This window comes from Salminus brasiliensis, chromosome 5 (assembly GCF_030463535.1).
Source record: "Salminus brasiliensis chromosome 5, fSalBra1.hap2, whole genome shotgun sequence".
In the NCBI taxonomy this organism is placed as follows: Eukaryota; Metazoa; Chordata; class Actinopteri; order Characiformes; family Bryconidae; genus Salminus; species Salminus brasiliensis.
Genome location: NC_132882.1, coordinates 25,889,326 through 25,908,913, shown reverse-complemented (window position 1 = coordinate 25,908,913; position 19,588 = coordinate 25,889,326). Strand labels below are relative to the sequence as shown.

Below are 19,588 nucleotides of genomic sequence, written 5' to 3'. Positions count from 1 at the left end.
CTGTTCGCGAAAAGACGGATTTAGTGGACGTCGTGTTGAAGAACCCGAAAGAAACACTGTTTCATGTCTTTAATCCTTTTATTCTATCTGTTTAGTCCCAGACGCCACCAGGAACATTCATGACTCCCACATGTCCTTCTGTACAATGTTATATGAATCGTTAAACCAAATATGTGGCTTGATCATTAATAAACTCAGTGAGGGGAACTCCTGATTTAATATTTAGTCAGCCAACCTTACTCACAACTGTATCTAACATCTAAAAGTGTCTCTAGAAGTGAACTGCGTGGGCTGCTGTTCTCCAGCGAGCTTGCTGCAGGTCTGTTCACCATGCGGCACGGGGGCGTGCTGAACGCGGCCTGCCCCACCTCCACAGTCCCGCAGCTCACAGAGCGCCACATGACAGACAACCCGCGCGTGCAATGAGGGAGTTCAGCTCCTTTTACGGGGCAGCTGAGCCCTAGTGATTGTCAGGGGCTCTTACTGAATTGGACAGCCCTCCAGTTTGTGTTTACACGGCGAAATCTCCGGGGTCGTTAAGGGGTGTCATGGCGAGACTTCACTGCAGCAGAAGAATCAGACATTCATAAATAAATCATCTCACTGCAGGATATGATCGCCTGCGCGGTTACATAAGCGTCCACAGCCTGAGAACTCCCCTCAACTAAACTCCTGGAATACTTCAGTACCACAGACCAAAGACTTTACAGGTCACTGGTAACAAAGTCTGAGTATTAGATTAAAAAATAAATAAACACATAAATACATAAATAAAATTATAATAATATTTCTTGTAAACAAAAACTCCTAAATGTTGCGAAAAAAAATTGCTGAGAACAGGCGGCATGCTAAATAACATGCTAGAATATAACAGATCCTTTACAGTCAGTCCATATTCACACAGATTAGTGTTTAAAGAGCCTGTATTATAGAAAAAAAACATGTCGTTGCTAATTTGAAATAAAATATAGATAGATAGGTAGATAGATAGATAGATAGATAGATAGATAGATAGAAACCAAAATAATATATAGAAACAAATATATATAGTTGTTGGTAAAGAAATGTTGGTAAACTAGAATGTAACCAATATCCTTTACAGTTAATTATCACAGTTTAGTGTTTAAAGAACCTGTATTAATAAAATAAAAATGCCAATGCTAATTTTAAATCAAATACTAATGTTGCATGTAAACTATATATCTATATATCTATATTTATCTATCTACCTATCTATATATCTATATATCTATATCTATCTATATATATATATATATATATATTCAAGCAAAAGTGAAAGAGAGGGTGGAGTGGCCATTCAATTATAATTATTTATTATTATAATTGAATTTTATTATTATTACTTTAAAAAAATGAAAAAAGTTTACTTGTAGGTAAAACTAATTTTAGAGTTCAGTAAATCAGCCTAAAAGAAGCCTGAAGTCATATTTAGGTGAAATAAATGAATCGCAGGATTACACTTGCATGTGAAATTGCTTGATTACTAGCATAAGCACTTCTATTTCTGAAAAGTTGTTGTACAACAACTAATTCAGTAACTTATAGAAATATCAGCAGGAGCACTGAAGACTGTCAGGCCAGGCTCTTGTCTTTTTGATGGTGTGAGCAATCCCAAAGCAGTACAGAGGAATTAGATATTAAATATTAATGACGACTAAATGTAACACAGCAAAAAGAAGACTGCCCTCATTAGAAATAAACTTAATATATATAATAAAAGTACAAATTGATGGAACGTTTATTAGAGTGTGTGTAATTGCGGGGTGGATGTAATAGGCTGGACCCACCTCTGGGTAATACTGCTACTCCAGCTGAAAAGCTGTGTCCACTGATCAGTGCGTTATGGGACGTCGAGGCTTTGGGCTGGTGAGGACGAACTACTTGGCTTCGCTCCCAGACAATCTTTTATGAAGGATTGTTTATATTGTGCCCAAATGATAACGGACACCTTTCACTTTCACCTGTGCGGCCTTACCTTCACCTGTGCTCTCTGCAGAAGCTCTGTGGCGCTTTGTGTGACCGTGTCCTGCACTGGCTTTCAGTATTTGCGCTTTACGTTGCTTCAAAGCAGGCTTGTAGATTTGCCCAGAGAGATCACATTATCCATGCTAAGGACTGTAATCGTATTCTGATGTTTTTCCAGGAGAAAAAAAGATCAGTGAAATCAGAGTGTGCGTGTGCGATCCATCAGCAAGCCGGAAAGTACCGGGGTTTTCACTCTTAAGGGAAAGTGTGGTGATGTCGCCATCTGGTGGTCACTGTAGACCCTGCGCGCTGCACCCTGCAGCCCTCCGACCTGTACTCAGTGCCTAAAGAGGAATTACACCGACGTTTCAAAATGTCTGGATCATTCAGTTCAACACCAAACTATTATAAATGGTCTGATGTCTCAGCCAACGTGGTTTTCTTATTCACTTCTTCATATAAAACATTTTGGTGATGTAGCTTTTAGAGGCACTCACCTTTTCATAAGTCTGGTTTCCATCACCACCCCTGAAAACTACTCCTGACTCCTGATGTTTTTGTTTTTTGATTTCATATGTATTTATAATTCTTATATAAGTAATAATAAGTATTCGTGTCAGATTTGATTACAGTTGCATATATTACTCCAGAATCTGCGGTTCACGGGTCCTTCCCCACCTCATCTGGGTTGTACACTGCATCCGGGGCCTAGATGGGACCCATGTGAGATTAGGGTATGCTGTAGTAATGGGGACCATTTGGGAAGTCTGACTGGGTGTCAGTAACAACCCATTCAGAGACCCATGTGTGGGCAGAGGCCGGGTGTAACAGCCCTCTTACCAAGCCCACCATGTAGAAGCGACTGTTATGTGCCAGCACTTCTGGTTGTGTGTCTCTCCTTCTCACTTTATCTCCCTCAGCAACTTGTGAGAGTCCTGGCTGGAGTAAATGGGAGGGAGCCTATTATTTAAATACAGGAGCCAGGTAGGCTGAAAGGAAGAGGGCTGGTGGTATATGGTGTGCCTGGTATGGTTTGTTTTTAGCAATAATAATAATAATAATAATAATAATAATAATAATAAGGCTGGTGTTTTTAGGGAAACTTTTAGGAGAGTATCTAACTCTGTGGTTTTTTACCAGTAGCTCCTAATTTTGCTTGGGAGATGTCCTCTCTGTGCTTTAGTGTAAGGTAACGTACCAGTAGAGCCAGGCTTAGCTGGAGGAGGGGTGCTTATGTTTAGTGTTTTTGCAGCTCACTCATTTGGGTTTCATTTGCCAGTGATAAACAGCCGAAGTCGAGCACATCCATTAGAATATTAAAACTACGCTCAGGCTGTTCTCAGAGAGGTCTGATGGGAGCATTTTGGTGAGGAGTGTTTCATCATATTTCTGCTCTATGCTTTCTATTTAAACTTTGCTGAAAGCTTCACTCGACACCCACGTTTAGTATTATCCGTATAAAACGTGTTCCCAGGGGTTTTAATTACACACCATGAAATAGCATTAATTTGTAACCCTAGGACGGCAACATACCAGGTTATTCTTTCCAGGCACTGTAACATACCCCACAAATTTTGTTGCTGAATCAATCAAATGCAAGTACATGGGTCACCCCAAATGTCCTTTTGAGCCAAATGGGTTTTAATGCCCCATGCACTCAGCACTGAGAGCCATTATAGAAATTCCACATAACAGAAATGGTGCAGGCTCACTTGTCATTATTCAGTTCTACAGAGGGCCGGGTGTTGGGCCAAATTCTTGTTACCTGCCAGATTTGCTTTGCATTGCATTTGTGCTTAAATATTCATGAACAAATGTGTAAAAGCCAACATCTAAAGGGTGGATGGTTATAAAACCTGTTACTGTGGAAATGAATAAATATGAGAATTATATATATTGTGTATAGTTAATCTTTCATTGTTTCCTCTTTGGTCTCTAACATCAGTCTGGCACTTCACCTGCGACAGGGCCTCATAAGTGTGATATGTAGTTCGCAATATGCTTCCCACTCTCCCTTCAGATGCATGGAAACCTTTAAATGACAGACACCGATATTTAGTCTGAATAGACGTGATGTAACAGCATCTCTTCAGAACCCTTACAAAATCTAACCATTTTACCACTACCTTTTAGGATAGGACGAAACATGGTTACTATGGTATCTCTACTATGGTTTTACCATAGTATGGTATGGTACTGTAGTATGGCATTACTATTACTATGCTTCACTGTTTGTGTTTTTTCAGTTTACCATGTTTTTACTTTACATTTAGGTTGGTATAAAAAAAATAATTTTTTTAAATCATGACAATATAACTGTATGATCATGGTTACCATGAAGTGTGTGTGTATGTGTGTTTGTGTGTGTGTGTGTGTGTGGTTTCTATGTAACAGACCTGACTGTTGATTGTCTATCTTGATGGAGCGGATCAGGATTTCCGGACTATAGATAAGATTCTGTGATATCAGATAAAATTCCTTAAATCTGAATTCAACCTCTTTAATTCTGATTTTAAACAGTATACAAGCATAATAATTTGCATAATATGATTTCACACATTTTATCGTCATGCCCACAATCTATCTATGAAGTGCCTTTTTCAAAGTCATGCATTTCTCTCAAAATCCTTTAGCTTTAGCAATTAGCCCACGCAATTAGATCACTCTTTTTGTTTGCAGCAACCTTTTTTTTTATTTTTTAGCTGGGGGAAACAGCGCCCCCATCTGTACAGCAAGTGTTTTTTTTTTTTTTTTTTAATGCTCCCTTTTTTCTTGCTGTTCTTTTTTTGTGTTTTGTTTGGTTTTGGATGTGTATTTCTAACACTAAATCCCACCTTAGCAGTTATTGTGTACTTTTCAACAGCCGAACATAACAGTTGCATCATTTAAGATGGAATGAAACGTTCGGGTAAGTGGGCAACTGGTAATCATCACACTTATCAGATAAAAAATGACACCTAGAGGACCCCAGGAGGAGCTCTGCTACAACAACACCAAGGACTGGAAGTGAAATGTGCTTTAATAAATTTACATTTACATTTAAGGCATTTAGCAGACTCTCTTATCAGGAGCAACTTACAAAAGTGCTTTGCTATTTACCCAAGAAAACCCTCAGCTAGTTTGAGTTTACTGGATTTATTAGTTCACTGCATAACATTTCTAACTGGTAACCCAAGCAGTGTTTTGGTGTTAATTTTTAAGAGTTTATCTGTTGTTTTGTTGCTGCTCCTCACCTTTCTGCCCTCTGAGGTTCTGAGGCCATCCACAGGTCACTGATGCCATCTGAGCCTAACCACAACCTAAACCACAGCCTAAAAACAACCCAATAGAAAAAAAGATTATCCCTCCTCTACCAAACATTACAGCTGGCACAGTTCAGTCAGGCAGGTAGTGTACTCCTGGCATTCGCCAAACCCAGAACGCCTGGTAGAAAGGCATGATTTGTCAGTCCACAGAACATGTGTGCACTGCTCCAGAGTCCAGTGGCAGTGTGCTTTATACAACTCTATTTGAAGCTTGGCCTTGTGCGAATCGGTCAGTGAGCATTGGCGACATTTTAATGCACTATGCTCCTCAACACTCAACGACCCCACTCTGTAACTTTACATGGTCTGCATCTTTGTGGCGGTGGGTACTAAATGCTTAAATGCTTAAAAATACTAGTCACAGTTAATGGTAAAATACCTAGGAGGAACAAAATTTCACCAATTGACTTGTCAAAATAAATTACAGTATCACGCCAGAATTCAGTGACCACAACCTTTTCTTTCACTAATGTGTGTAAAGGCAGACTGAATGGCTGGATGCTTGATTTTATACACCAAAGGCAACAAGACTGAACAAATCACCTGAATTCAATGATTAATGTCCCAATACTTGTCCATATATTCTATGTGTGGTCACATATGGAAATACAGAATCACAAAAATCTTTGTCATTTTTGTCAATATCCTATAATATTTTGTTAAGGCTAGTAACTCTGAGGTACTAGGCTATTGAGGACAGGGTTGAGGTTTTGATACCCAGGTTTGGGAAGCTACCACTGTTGGGCCCCAGAAAGGCCCTTCACCCTTTCTGCTCTCTGGGCACCTGCAACAATGGCTGCCCACTGCTCCGGGCACTCCGAGCATGAGTGCTCACTGTCACTGTGTGTGCTTGATCACTGGTGTGTATGTGGGTGTTCAGTACATGGATGGGTTAAAGGCAGAGGCCAAATTCCATTTGTGTCAAACACTAATGTTGAATACACTTGCCATGTCTTGTCTTGTCTATTTTAAAATGCATAATCAAGGACATGTGAGGACAACAAACAAACAAACAAACAAACAACCAGAGAGAACAGTTTGCAATTTCAATTGTTTTCAAAGAGGTTTATTGAAAGAAATATTTGAAATTTTAGAAAGTCAACCCTTTAAGATTCTATCACACAATCAAGACCTGTAGCTTAGCTTTCTGGAGTGATCTGATATGGATTGAGAGACTGTATGAACGTCCTCCGGGACTGTCGGGCCAGAACCCCGTCATGATTCTGTCGTTACAGTAGTTTTCAGTTTCACAATGTCCATTTCTTCCATGAGCTGGAAGTACATAAAATCACTCTCGCAAGTGACCTGGAAGTACAGTGCATCTGTCTACACATTCTAAATTCAACAGCGGGAACAGCTGCCTTTGCACCTCTGTCCTCTTCAGTGCAGCATGCAAATAAAATGTGCACAAGTCATCATTATATATTATATAATCATCATTATTATTATTGTTATTCTTATTAACAACATAGTTATTCACATATGTATTAAGCATGTTTTTTTTCTCCTTTATAAAATCAAACATATATATATTTTTCATCTACAGTTTTTTCTGCATTTCAAAGCATGCCAAGGAAATGACAGATTCTGCATAGTGCCGGCTATATGAGTGCCAAGAATCGGTTCCTTTACAAGACTCTCGTATGTACAGTACATAGGAGGGAGAAAAACAAAGAGCAATCCAGTGTAAATGCATTGCCAAAATAAATTAAAACCAAGACTGAAGAATATCTACATACCTAAACAGCCATTGGAGATATCACTATTAGTAGATATGTGGGGGAGGGGGGAAGGGATGAACCGTACAGCTGTATTTATTTAATTTATTTTTTACATCTTGAAGTGACGTGGGATCTGTAAAGTGCACAACAGTACACTCAACAAATAACAAGACAACGAGTATTGTGATTACATATGAAAGGAGGCCACGGGGACACATTAGGAGATAACATGGTTGCCACACACACATAAAGGTTATGACAATATTGTGGTGATAATCGTCTTCGCTATACAAAAGCAGGAACAGAATTGTTGAATATTGTTTTTTTAAGATATAGCGTCTAGCTTCTCCGATTATATATGGTGGAACGTCTGTTTATCTACTGTAAATGCTGTTGGTGTGACTGTGCTAGCTGGATATTCTGATAAAGGCAATATAACCAGATCTTGTCAATAAAGCAAGCCATCTGAACTACGTTTGCTAGCCCAATATCATATTCTAATTCCCCATAGTCTTTGCGAAGGCCATCCAGAATCTTAAGAATGTCTTAAACATGGCACCCTGAACCACACCTTCTACACCTTAAACTGCGTTGTTAGGGAGAGAAATCGGATGCTCTAAAGCGCAGACATAACCACAGCCAAGTCTGCTCTATACTTGCCACAATTGAGAACAGTAAAGGAATATTTCATCATCTTTAAAAAAAGTTGCTTCCAGCTGCTAGGGCTGGATACTGCCTTCCAAAGCCTAGGCTGCAGCCGAAGTAGGCCGGGTCTCCATAAGACTGTCTTATGAAAACTCTTTCCTAGTAGCCTGTTGGTCACACAAGTGAAACAGTCTAATCAAGCTGCGTGATGACGTGAACAGAAAAGTCCTGCCTCCCACAATTGCGATTGGAAATATGTATGCTTTTAATGAATGATATATATTTAATTTATAATTATAATGACAAAAATTAACATTTGAAATGCACTTTGCTCTGGAGGCTTCGTTTACGCCCATTTACACACTGTTGTTTTTTCCTTTTGTCCCCCCGTGTTGTTTGTGCGCAGAGAACTGTGGGTAAACAAGGGCTAGGAAGGATACATCAGTTGAGTTGTCCAAATCGCTCCGAAGGCAGGCTGCATTTCTGGGCTGTATAAGAAAGGTCCTTCACTTTGGAATGGCTTTCTATGACGTATAGGCAGAGAAATGCAGCCTACCTCACCTGCAGCCCAGGGAACGCAGCTTCTGATTCCTGAACGGCAGAAAATGGGTGTGGCTTAAACCAGAAAGGTGCGCCAGAAGCAGGAGTAGTAACCGACTAATAGGCATACAAAGCATAACAGCCAATCAGCAGACTAGATATTGGCTCATGGAAGCTAAGACTATACTTAAGTATTGAAATTTGGTATTACATGACTCAGTTCTTATTCTTCAGTACTTGGTAGTGGTGAGTTGTTTCAGTGATATCCAGTACAGTGATACCCAGCCTAACCAGCTGCATCTGTAGCCTACGGCTGATCATACCGGTCAACAATTTCAGTGCAGAACAGAACCCGAAAGAAGAAACAACCCGTAGAATGAAAACATATTTATAATAGAACTTCATGGGCAGGTGGTTCCCTGTTTTAGTACAGGGAAAGTGGTTAACATTACTTTTAATGTAATTCAACAATCAACCTTCTGCTGCAGATGTGCTTTTTAGATATCATGCTGGAGTATTCCTTTGATTCCAGTATCCGAAAAGTATTTCAGAGTAAAGCCCTATTTGGACAGGCTTTGTTTTAAGGGCGGTGGGGTAATGTCATTATGTCACTCATTTTGACATCAGATTACGTCAGATTCTGTAAAATTAGCATAACAATGACCTTAGATTATCTATAGATTAAAATCCTAATCCTACTCCTATATATTAATCCTGGAGGCAATGGAGAAGCCATTGATTTTTACGGATATCTCAGGTCGTTCAAATCTGTGGCAAACCTAAGTAAAATCTAGAAGATGGGCCAAAGTACTCATCAGAGGTGCAATGCTTCTGGCGACTTCAGGCAAGTCATTGTGTGGTGCAGCCTGTTGCCTACATATGAATGTGTACCTGCTAATTTTCAGATAAAAATATTCATTATATTCAATATTCATATCATATATATTTTTTTTGGTGGTAATGGCAGTGCTTCTTATCTAGTGCAAATCTGTCATAAATTTACAGACATCCTGTAGTTTAATTACATTACTCCACCTCCCCATGTAAAACGAATCCCGTCCAAACAGGGCTTCAGAATGCTAATTCAGCATTATTGTTTTCTGACCAGCACTCTTGTTCTTGAAATGCTTCAGAATACTGTATATGCCTCAAAACTAAACAACCTCGTCTGGCTCTGCACTATGAGAATGCAGTGGACATGAATGAACGGACAATCACAAGAGCAGATCATAAAAAACAAAACAATAACAGTAATAATGATAAAGTCTGTGACAGACAAATACGTGCAACACTTGCAGTCACCAACCTTGTGTCTTCAGTTGTCATTCCACACAATCGTAACAAACTAATATATAAGACAACTGTCGGACAACAGCTGGTGATCACCAGCAACCTTCGTTTCAGTTTCCTAGAATTAGTAATGAAAATAATCTCTTGCTAAAGTAAAGCAGTATTTGGTATCAACAAAATAGAATCAATTCACGACTGATATACAGCATAAATAAAACCAGTGGGAAATACCATACAATCAGTTTGAAAATCGTGTGACGCCTCTCGTGCGACTGCCTTTCCTTCGCGGACGCTTGTCGGTATTGAACTGGCACACACCACAGTAGTTCCCAGAGCAAAATGTGCCGCTACCTGAAGAATCCAATGCAGTAATCTTCATCCTGATGGAGTTCGCTAAGCTTTTTTTTTCGTTTTCTAATGTGTCGTCCAGTGCATGTTGATTGTTGTAAATTGAAGCATTTCATAATCATTTCACTGCATTAATCACACACACAGATCTAGATATATATGTATATATATATATATATATATATATATATATATATATATATATATATATATATATATATATATATATATATATATATATATAACGGGTAAAATAACCTGTTCCTTTTTCTGCAGTCTCATCCCAAAGAGAAGTACGTTAGGGATACGTATTGCTGAGGCCATATCTGAGAAAGCAGGACATCCCTAATAAATAGGCCGGTATACATTATAAAGTCCAATTCTAAACCCAATGCGAATGAGGACACACCTTTAAACACTGGCTGACATCATGCAGGCTTTTACACAGACAGTCTTATTTTGCTTGCTTTGCTTTGCATATTGTTCATGAACTCTTTCTCTACCAAGCCACGCAGTGTCAGTGCACAGAAATCTGATATGTTCAGTAATGGCATGTCTTTAGCCCCCCCTCCCCCCTCCTTTATCCACTTGCCCCCTTACCCTCTATCACACTTTAATTCAAGCCAATCAATCCAGTACACTCCTGAGCCCTGAGGCTCCGCCTTTACCACAGACATCAAGGGAATGAGAGGCAGAATGACAGGACAGAATAGACAAATTACACAACAGTTTTTTTTCTTTTCTTGGTTTTCTGTTAGGCCAGCTAACACTATAAATTTTTTTTCTTGATTTTCTTTCCTTTTTTGTTTTGTCGGAAGCGCCGCGGACATGATATAGATAAAGATTCTGAAAAAATTTCAGTGCAAGACATAATGGCTACTTATATTATTATTTCCATTATTATTTGTACATGGTAATCCAATACTGGATAACAGCAGTAAAGGGACGATTCTGAACACAAAGGCTGTCCCGTGAGTGGTCGTTCGGCTTTTTACAAAAGCCAAAAAAAAGAGAGGGCAATTGTCACCACCCCTGCTCACCCTCACTGCTCCCCGTGTCCATTTTAACATCAGTTTGATAATGATTAACCCCCAATCCTGAGGGCGTGTAGACCACCCTCATGGTGAAATCAGTGGATTATTATGTAGAGTGTCCTGGGACAGCAACAGTCCTACTCCAGAAAGACAGAAAAAAAACCAAAGAGGTCCACCATGTGCATGTGTATCCTGACTCCCTCCATTCACATCCCTTTCTCAGTGCAAAAACAGGAACGGAGGGAAGAGACCCCCCCGTGAGATGTGCAAGAAAGAGAAAGAGAGCGCGAGAGAGAGAGTGACTGAGAAAGTGTGAGAGAGAAGCAGAGCGAGAGGATGGTTTTGATCTGTTTTTGTTTTCTCCTCTCCTCGCACTGTTGGTATCTCCTCCTTCCTCCCTTCCTCGCTCCCTAGCTCCCTGGGTCAGAACTGTGTCTCTGCGGAGTCCGTGAATCCAGGGGACTCTGCTGCTCCTGCAGGGAAAACCGTCGCTGGGTGTCAGGGTCTGGAGGTTGAGAGTGAGGCTGGGGCCTCAAGCTAAGGCCCTGCAAGGGGACATCCCCCGGGCTGAGGAAGCGGCTCTCTGATGAATGGAGCTCTGCTGCCATGCTATGGAGAGACTCACAAGACTTGGCTGGGAATTCCTCAAAGTCCTGTGGGTCCAAGATCTGCATAGAGAAGAGAGAAAAAAATATTTAGAAACCTGTGTATTATAAATTTTTTTTTTTTTTAAATGTAGATGGCGTTGCACAAGGATGAGGCTATATATACCTGTGGGGTGTGTGCCAGGATTTATAGATAGAAAAGAGGTGGGACAGTGCAGTGAGTGTCTCGTTCGTTGTGTGGAAAATGGGTCCCAAAGCAGCCTGCCAAAGGCCATCATGTGAAGGAAGTAGCTGTATTTGCAGGTGTATTGAAGCGTACGGTCTTGAGCAGAATTGAGCAAATGCCTCTTGCATGCCACTCAGCTCCATATGTTCATGGTATGCGGTGGTCCCCGTTCGTCAGTGTTGTCTTTCGGCCACAATTCTGACGTGGGATTTCTGCCACTGCTGGTAGACTCACATAACCATACGCTTCGATACACCTGCAAATTCAGCTTCTTCCTTCACATTATGGCATGCTCAAATGCAATCTCTCCTTTTTGACAATCACTAACATCTGCTATGTGACAGACACTGCACTGTACCACCTCTTCTTAATCTATGAATCCTGTTGCACACCAGACAGATACTTACAGCCTGATCATTTTTGTGCAACACAAATGATGTCAAAAAGTAAAAAAAATGGTTACCAGATAAGCCTTAATACACACTTACAGTAGTTTCAGACGCTGTATGGTATACTGACAACTGGTACATTACACAAACTATAGTGTATTATTTCTTATCTAATTTACTAACTTCACAACTCTCACAACTTGGCTGTCTAACGTATACTATTTAAATCTACATATACTTTTGTCTGCAAAGAATCATCAGTAGGATTAAACATTATGAACAGGACAGGTGAGTGAGCACTTTTGAGTAGAAGTGACACATGTTAGTGTTGTGTATTAGCAGATGTACTTGTGATAGTGAGGCGAGTGTTTCAGACTCCAGCGGTGTGACTGGCTGGATCAGTCTCTCTCCAGGTCCGGGGCTGGGGCTGGGGTATGGAGAGGCCTGCGGGGGTGAGGACACTGTGCTGTAAGCTGGAGGCACCAGTGACATCTGTCTCTGCAGCAACTGCATTATCGCACCGATGTCTGTGGACATACGTGTCTCCAGTCTGAAAACACACAGGCACACACAGACACACACAGATCAAAATTACACATTAAACTTCTTATATGTATCAATATATATTAGATTTGACTATATATATATATATATATATATATATATATATATATATACTAGATTTTGGAGCATTGCTTTGAGAATTCCAACTCAGCCCAGAAGTACTTGATGGAGCACCATCATTCCAGACAACACAGTTCCACTGCTTCACAGCTCAACGCTCTAAACCTCTAGCCCATTCCTGGCATTAGGCATGGTGCCATTAGTTTCATTTTGATCTGCTCCAGAGAGTCCTATTCTCTTTGCAGTACTCCTCTATAGGGTCTAGACAAGCTGTGCATGTGCATGCATTTGCACATCTGTGTCAGCAACGGGTGCAACTTTAAAGGAGCTAAATGCATTTCATTAGGGGGGTCCACAAACATTGGACATAAGTGTAACTAGAATCCAGAGAGATAGATACAATAGCAGGCACATGAAGAAGAGAAGCATAACTGGTACACAAACACAAGACAAGACTGAAACACATGGGAAGAAAGGGAAGTAGACTAGATATGAAGATATGAAGGTATGTGGAAATGTGTTGTTTTTTTTCTCGCAGCTTGGTGGACTGTATGGACCGTGGAATGGCACTTTGACAGTGAGGACAAACAGTGAGGAATAATTAGTGTCCCATTTAATGAGCCATTTGAGTGGATGCTTGCATGTGCAGGTTATGGGTGTGTGTCTCCTCCACCTGTTGAGCTGTTTCTGCAGCATGTCCAGCCTGTTCTCCAGCTGGTTCCTCTGCTGTCTGGAGATGCTGTGTAAGGGTGTGTTGAGCTGTGGAGGGGGCGAAGGAAGATTGCAGCGGGGCAGCTCCTGGTATTGGCGCCCTCGACTCTCGCCCCAGAAACTAAAGATGTTAGACACCCCTGAGAGTGCACCTGAGAGGGAGGGAGGGAGGAAATACAGCAAAAATAATGTAAAGGATATTTAAATATTGTAATGCTTACTTATTAGTGTAGCTACATGAATGAACAATGTCCTAACTACATTCTTTATTTCAACAGAAGACACATATTTGGGAAATGTTCTTTCTTTAAGTGAAATGCTTTACTTGTATTCCTTTTATTCCACTTTTAATCCTTTTTTATTCCAGTAAGATTTTATTTCTGCTCAGAAACACAACTGACACGATCGTCCCCTTGCCCCAAATGCAGTTAATACAATCATAACAGGTTTGGTGTCTGAAGTTTGCTGCTTCACTGGACCTCTGAGGCTAATGTAGCTAACAAGTAATGTACAATGCATATGGAAAGTCTTTATTATGTTGAGGTCTTGTGCTACACCTGTCTATATAAGGTCTCACAGCTAACAATGCATCTCAGTAAAAGTACAAAACAAGTCATGAGGAGAAAAGATCTGCCTGTAAAGCTCAGAGACAGGATAATGTCACTCTGGCCACTCTGGCAGCGCTCCAAAGATTCTGTGTGCAGATGGGAAAAACTTCCAGAAGGTCAACCATCACAGCAGCACTCCAGCAAACTGGGTGTTATGGCAGAGCGGCCAGACAGAAGCTCAGTAAAAGACACATGAAAGCCCCTAAGACTCTCAGGCTGTAAGAAACATTCTCTGTTCTGATAAAACCCAGATTTAAAAGTTTTGGCCTTAATCTGGAGGAAACCAGGCACTGCTCATCAGCAATACCATCCGTACAGTGAAGTATGGGGGTGGCAGCATAATGCTGTGGCTGGGACAGGGAGACTGGTCAGACTGGTCAAGGGAAAAGCTAAATGGAGCAATGTACAGAGATGCTCTTAATGTGACCTGATCTAGAGTGCTCGGGACTTAAGACTAGGCTGAAGATTCACATTCCAACAAGACAATGGCCCTAAGCACACAGCCAAGGCGAGGAGTGTCTTAGGGACAACTCCTTGAGTGATCCAGCCAGAGCCCTGACTTGAACCCAATCCAACATCTCTGGAGAGATGGCTGTCCATCCAATCTGACAGTGCTTGAGAGGATCTGCAGTGGAGAATGGCAGACAATCCCCAAATCCAGGTGTGGAAATGGGAGTGCCATATTTTAGTTTTTCCTTTTTAATAAATCTGCATTTTTTTACTTTCTCATTATCAGTTATTAAGTGCAGATTGCTATGGGGAAAATATTTTTTTTATTTTTTTTATTTTATTACAATTACAGTACAGTCCTTCATCTACAGTTCTATAGCTGCTGAAAGCTGACTGATATATATATATGTGTTTTAGTCTGAAATTTTAAAACAGGCACAGATGAGGCATTTTTGATGTCACTTAGAAGACCATTACAATATTGTGGTGCAGCGACAGCAAAAGCATGAACCATGGAAGAGGGCATAAGTACAAATCATGTCCACAACACAAGCAGGTGAAAGTCCATTAAAGTCTTTAAAAACCATCAATGACATTTTATACTGAATGCTAAGACTTTAATGTGTCCTCTTTTCTTCATACCAGTTAACATTTCTGACTGTAACAAAGGCATGTTTGGATGTAACAAAGGCATATTTCACTTTTTTCCATATATGAGACATTAAGAAAAGATTTTAGTCTGGAGAACCTAGAGGAAGCATATACATGTTGAAAAAACAACAGGGCCTAAAATTGACCCTTGTGGTACCCCAGATGTCATAATCACAGCTGCGACACTTCCCCATGTTAACAGAAAAGGACCTTTGTTTAATATAGGAGATAAACCAACTAAGACCTAAACTCTTGACTCCAAGAACATGTTCTAACCGCTCAATGGTTAAATTATGGTCAACGGTATATACCCCAGAATCAGTATTAAGTAAAAGGTCATTAGTCACTTTTATAAGATTACTCATAAACATGACACACAGTTTGCCTTAAGCTAATTGATGGCTAGAAGACTATTATTTGTACATTCCTAAAGAAATACATCTGACACCAGTGTCACTTAACTGTTCAACTACATGCGTATGGGTTTAGGTGAGCACATAGAATTTTTGGCTAACCCACCATTAAAATAAGTTAATATACTTATCCAAGCACATGACGCACAATGACTTCTCAGATGGCCCTGTCACAGTTAACCTTTGCATCCTTCAAATTAGGAATTTGAAAAGCCAATTTATTTGCTTCACACATCCAGCCAAGGCCGTGGCCTTGTCGTTCATGGCCCTTGTGTGCTAATTATTGTGTTCTCTGGAGAGCAAGAAAGTCTGTAAGGATGCCTGCCCCTCATTTCTTGGGTGAGTGTAGTGCAGGGTATGCACATATCTACATTAAAGAAGAAAGGCAGGAGGTCTCAGACGAAGGTATTGTAGGAAGGTTGTTTTTTTTCTTGGCAGGCAGTAGAGTTGACTTGTGAAAGGCACTGACAACATTTATTCTCCTGATGCTTTCCCTAGTATAATCCTGGACGTGCAATATCTATGAGGTGAGAACAGCCTGAGTAGCTAGGTAACAGATAGAGAGGCTTAATAAGGCAGACAAAATTACCAAGCCGCTGTTACGAAAGCTGTTATTATAAAACTGGCCATAGTACTGGTTTGGATGTTCTGTTCCCCACCTTGATATTACTGATCTTAAACTACAACTATTATAATCTCGTTGTATTGTGTATTCAACTAGCAGCACTGGTTCTGGGCTATCCTTAGCCATTAGCCTATTTGATTTGGTTAAAGACTATTTTTACAAGTAGTATTTTTACAAAAGAGCACTGTTGCTGTGGATGAAAGTGTCTGAGAAAAGTGAACAGTAAATATTGTATTTCCAAATGTCGAACAGCTGTACACAGCTGATCATCCCTTCATGCTCAACATTTTGTCTAAAAATGTTAATAAAAGGATAATAACAGGGAGTCCATCTTTTACTTTGATGCAGTAACATTCCTCTACTCTTCTGGATAAGATTTACAATTGATGTTGGAACATTGCTGTGAAGAAACCAACTACATTCAGCTAAAAGAGCATGGAGCAAGATCAGGTACTGATGTTGGAGGATTAGTGCAATTTTGGACAGCTTAATAGCTTGGTGGCCTTCAAGACATGTGCTGCTGCTCTAAAGCGTCACAATCAATTGGCAATGATTTTCTATAGGGATTATACAAGCTGTGTTTTTGTGCAGATATACTATATGTATGCATATTTTGTGGGTATATGGAGTCTAAACTGTATCTTACCTGACAGGGCGTTGCAGGTGTTGCCTGTTTTAGGATCAGCCTCCCCTTCAGGGTGGTCATTAAAGTTCATAGAAGAGGCTTGGGCTTGAGAGAGCTCCAGCAGTGTGGTAGGTGGGCCTGGGCAAGTATGAACAGGCTCCTCCCCTTCATCACCACTGGAGTGGGAGGAAATAGAACTCCGAGGCCCCTCCCAGTCCGGTTTCAGTCCCTCATTTGGATTACTTGTGGCCTGTTTCCGGTTACGCCGCAAAGGTTTCTGGTTCTTCTTGATCTCCCCAGCGTCCGCATCATCTGATAAAGAACAAAGGTAGCATGAGAGCAGAACTCAACACTAGCCACCATTCAGACGTAGAAAGGACAGATTTCAGAAAGATAGTGGGAGTACCTTTTTCTGTCCGTCGTCGGAAGGAAAGCTTTCTCTTGCGGAGTCTGTTGAAGCCAATGCAGTCAGAGTCATCACTGCTTGGAGACCCAGGAATCATGTTAGTCTGCAGGGATGAAGTTAATTGAGTTCTGGTTACATACTTTAGATACTTTTTCAGACTTCCTGGTCTTCCCATTTCCTCTGATTGCTTAGAAATCTCTGAATGCTTTTGTAAAGTGGACTGTGTGGCTGTGTCTGTGTGCATGTTTGATTTCAGGCAGGATAGACAAATTAGTCCCTGTGTGGTCAAGGATATTCTAAGACATATTCATAGTGTCCAGAATTTTGGACCAGAATCTTAGAATGTGATTGTTACCATGACATAAGAGTCCAACATGGGCACTCTAATAGTGAAAAAGAGAGAAAGAGGGAGAAGCGAAGTGAGAGGGATTGAGAAGAAGAGAGAGAGGAAAGTAGGAGTGATAGAGAAGAAAAGGAGGCCAACAAGAGAGGTAGAAATAGAGAGAGGGACAAGGTGCATGTATTTGTCCTCCGCATTTAACCCCTCTGGTAGTGAACACACACACACACACGTGTTAGGGGCAGTGAGTACACACACACACTCAGAGCGGTGGGCAGCCAACTCCAGCGCCCGGGGAGCAGAGGATAACCAGCAATGTGTGAGGCATGGAAACGGAGAGTGGCAAAGAAGGGAGAAAGATATAGAAAGAATTAAAGAAAGGTAGAGACAGAGAGGAAGAGAGACAGGGAGAGAGAGTGGGAGTTTGTGTGTGTTGCTGGGTGTGTGTGACTCACATCTCTGAGGTTGAAGGTGATCTCCAGGTTGCTCCAGAAGTGGTCAGAGAACTCCGGGTACATGTCCAGGACCTCCAGCACATCCTCTCTGTGGATCTTGTGCAGGTCGCAGTAGGTCAGGGCCCTCACGTCAGCGTTGGACTTCCCCGGCCGAGCGTAGAGGTTGATGGGCTCACCAAATATATCATTCTTTCCTGTGAAGAAAAAAACCCCAGAAGATTCTCACACTGGTCATAGTCGTAATGATGAAGAGTTTTCACCTGCTGTGGACACAACTGCTGCAACACAGAAACTGCTACAACCAACAGATGGCACTATAGTCAACAAAATCTCTCTCTCTCCCTCCCTATCTTTCTCTCTCTCTCATACACACACAAGTATATATTATCACTAAAATGTCCATCGAAAAGAACAATGTAGTGCATTATAGTTAGCTCACAGGATCTTGTTGCATGCTGAATTGATTAGTGTGTTGAGTTGTGTTACATGTTGTATATTGGTGTTGTGTAGGTGGTCAGAGGAACAGTATGTTATTTATGCCCACTAGTCTGTACCTCTGTCCATTTTTATACATACAATATATGGACAAAAGTATGGGGACATCTGCTCATTCATTTTTTCTTCTACAATCAAGGGTATTAAACAAAGTTGAAACCTGCGTTTGTTGGAGTAACTGTCTCTACTGTCCAAAGAAGGCCATCTACTACATTTTAGAGCATTGCTTTGAGGATCTGATTGCATTCAGTAACAAATGCGTTAGTGAAGTCAGTATGTCGGGTGATCACCACCCCACCTCACCCCGATTCATCCCAAAAGTATTAGATGAAGCACCATCATTTCAGAGATCAGAGATCCACAGCTCAATGCTGGGGGTTTTTATAACCCTCTAGTCCTATTTTATTGGCAGTACTTCTCTGTAGGCACTAGCAATGGGTGCAACTTTAAATAGCTGAATGCATTCATCAGAAAGAGTGTCCACGAACATTTGGACATATAGTGTAGGACTGTGTCATGCAGTGTCAGAACACAAGCATGTCTACTCAAAATGACTTATGAACTCCACAGGGTTGGAGTAGGTCCAGTGTACTTGATGCTAAACTAGTAGCTGTTGGTTTATATTACTTGCTAGCAGCATTAGCCTGGTGGGTAGCACCAGTGCTAACCTAAAGTTTTAAACACAAAACCTAGACTAAACTACTCACTACATTTAGGAAAAGTTAGATGTTGGCTGAAGGGTCACTTTAAATGATACAACATAGACAAAAAAGAAGGCTATATTTACTCCAAAGAGAATTAGACTTTACCTAGGATGGCCACCACCACGTCCCCCCGCAGTATCTCGATGGATCCCCGAGAGATGAAGTAGAGGGCTGTGAGCACATCACCTGCGTGGACCAGTGTGTCACCCGGTGGAGCGTGGGTGGTCTTGAATTTCATGGCCAGGGCTCGCAGGCAGCCTTTGGTGGAGCCTTTAAAAGCTTTGCAGTTTTGGAGAAGTGTGCGGTTCAAGTGTAGACAGATATCTGCCTGCAGACACTCAGGGAAACCTTTCAGCACCTGGGGAGGTGGAGAGAGAGAAAAAAAGAGAGAG

General features: G+C 41.0%; 1 protein-coding gene across 1 annotated transcript in view; it reads right to left on the bottom strand.

Annotated features, from left to right (window-relative positions):
- Positions 1 to 10,435: 10,435 nt before the first annotated feature.
- Positions 10,436 to 19,588, bottom strand: part of kcnh2b (potassium voltage-gated channel, subfamily H (eag-related), member 2b) — a 252,552-nt gene continuing 243,399 nt past the window's right edge. Inside the window, exons 9-15 of the mRNA XM_072679981.1 lie at positions 19,302 to 19,554; positions 17,998 to 18,191; positions 17,203 to 17,305; positions 16,818 to 17,108; positions 13,387 to 13,576; positions 12,438 to 12,639; positions 10,436 to 11,537 (exon numbers count right to left, since the gene is read on the bottom strand). Of these exons, the coding sequence (XP_072536082.1) occupies positions 11,280 to 11,537; positions 12,438 to 12,639; positions 13,387 to 13,576; positions 16,818 to 17,108; positions 17,203 to 17,305; positions 17,998 to 18,191; positions 19,302 to 19,554 (1,491 nt within the window). The 3' untranslated portion in view covers positions 10,436 to 11,279. The remainder of the gene's footprint in view (positions 11,538 to 12,437; positions 12,640 to 13,386; positions 13,577 to 16,817; positions 17,109 to 17,202; positions 17,306 to 17,997; positions 18,192 to 19,301; positions 19,555 to 19,588) is intronic.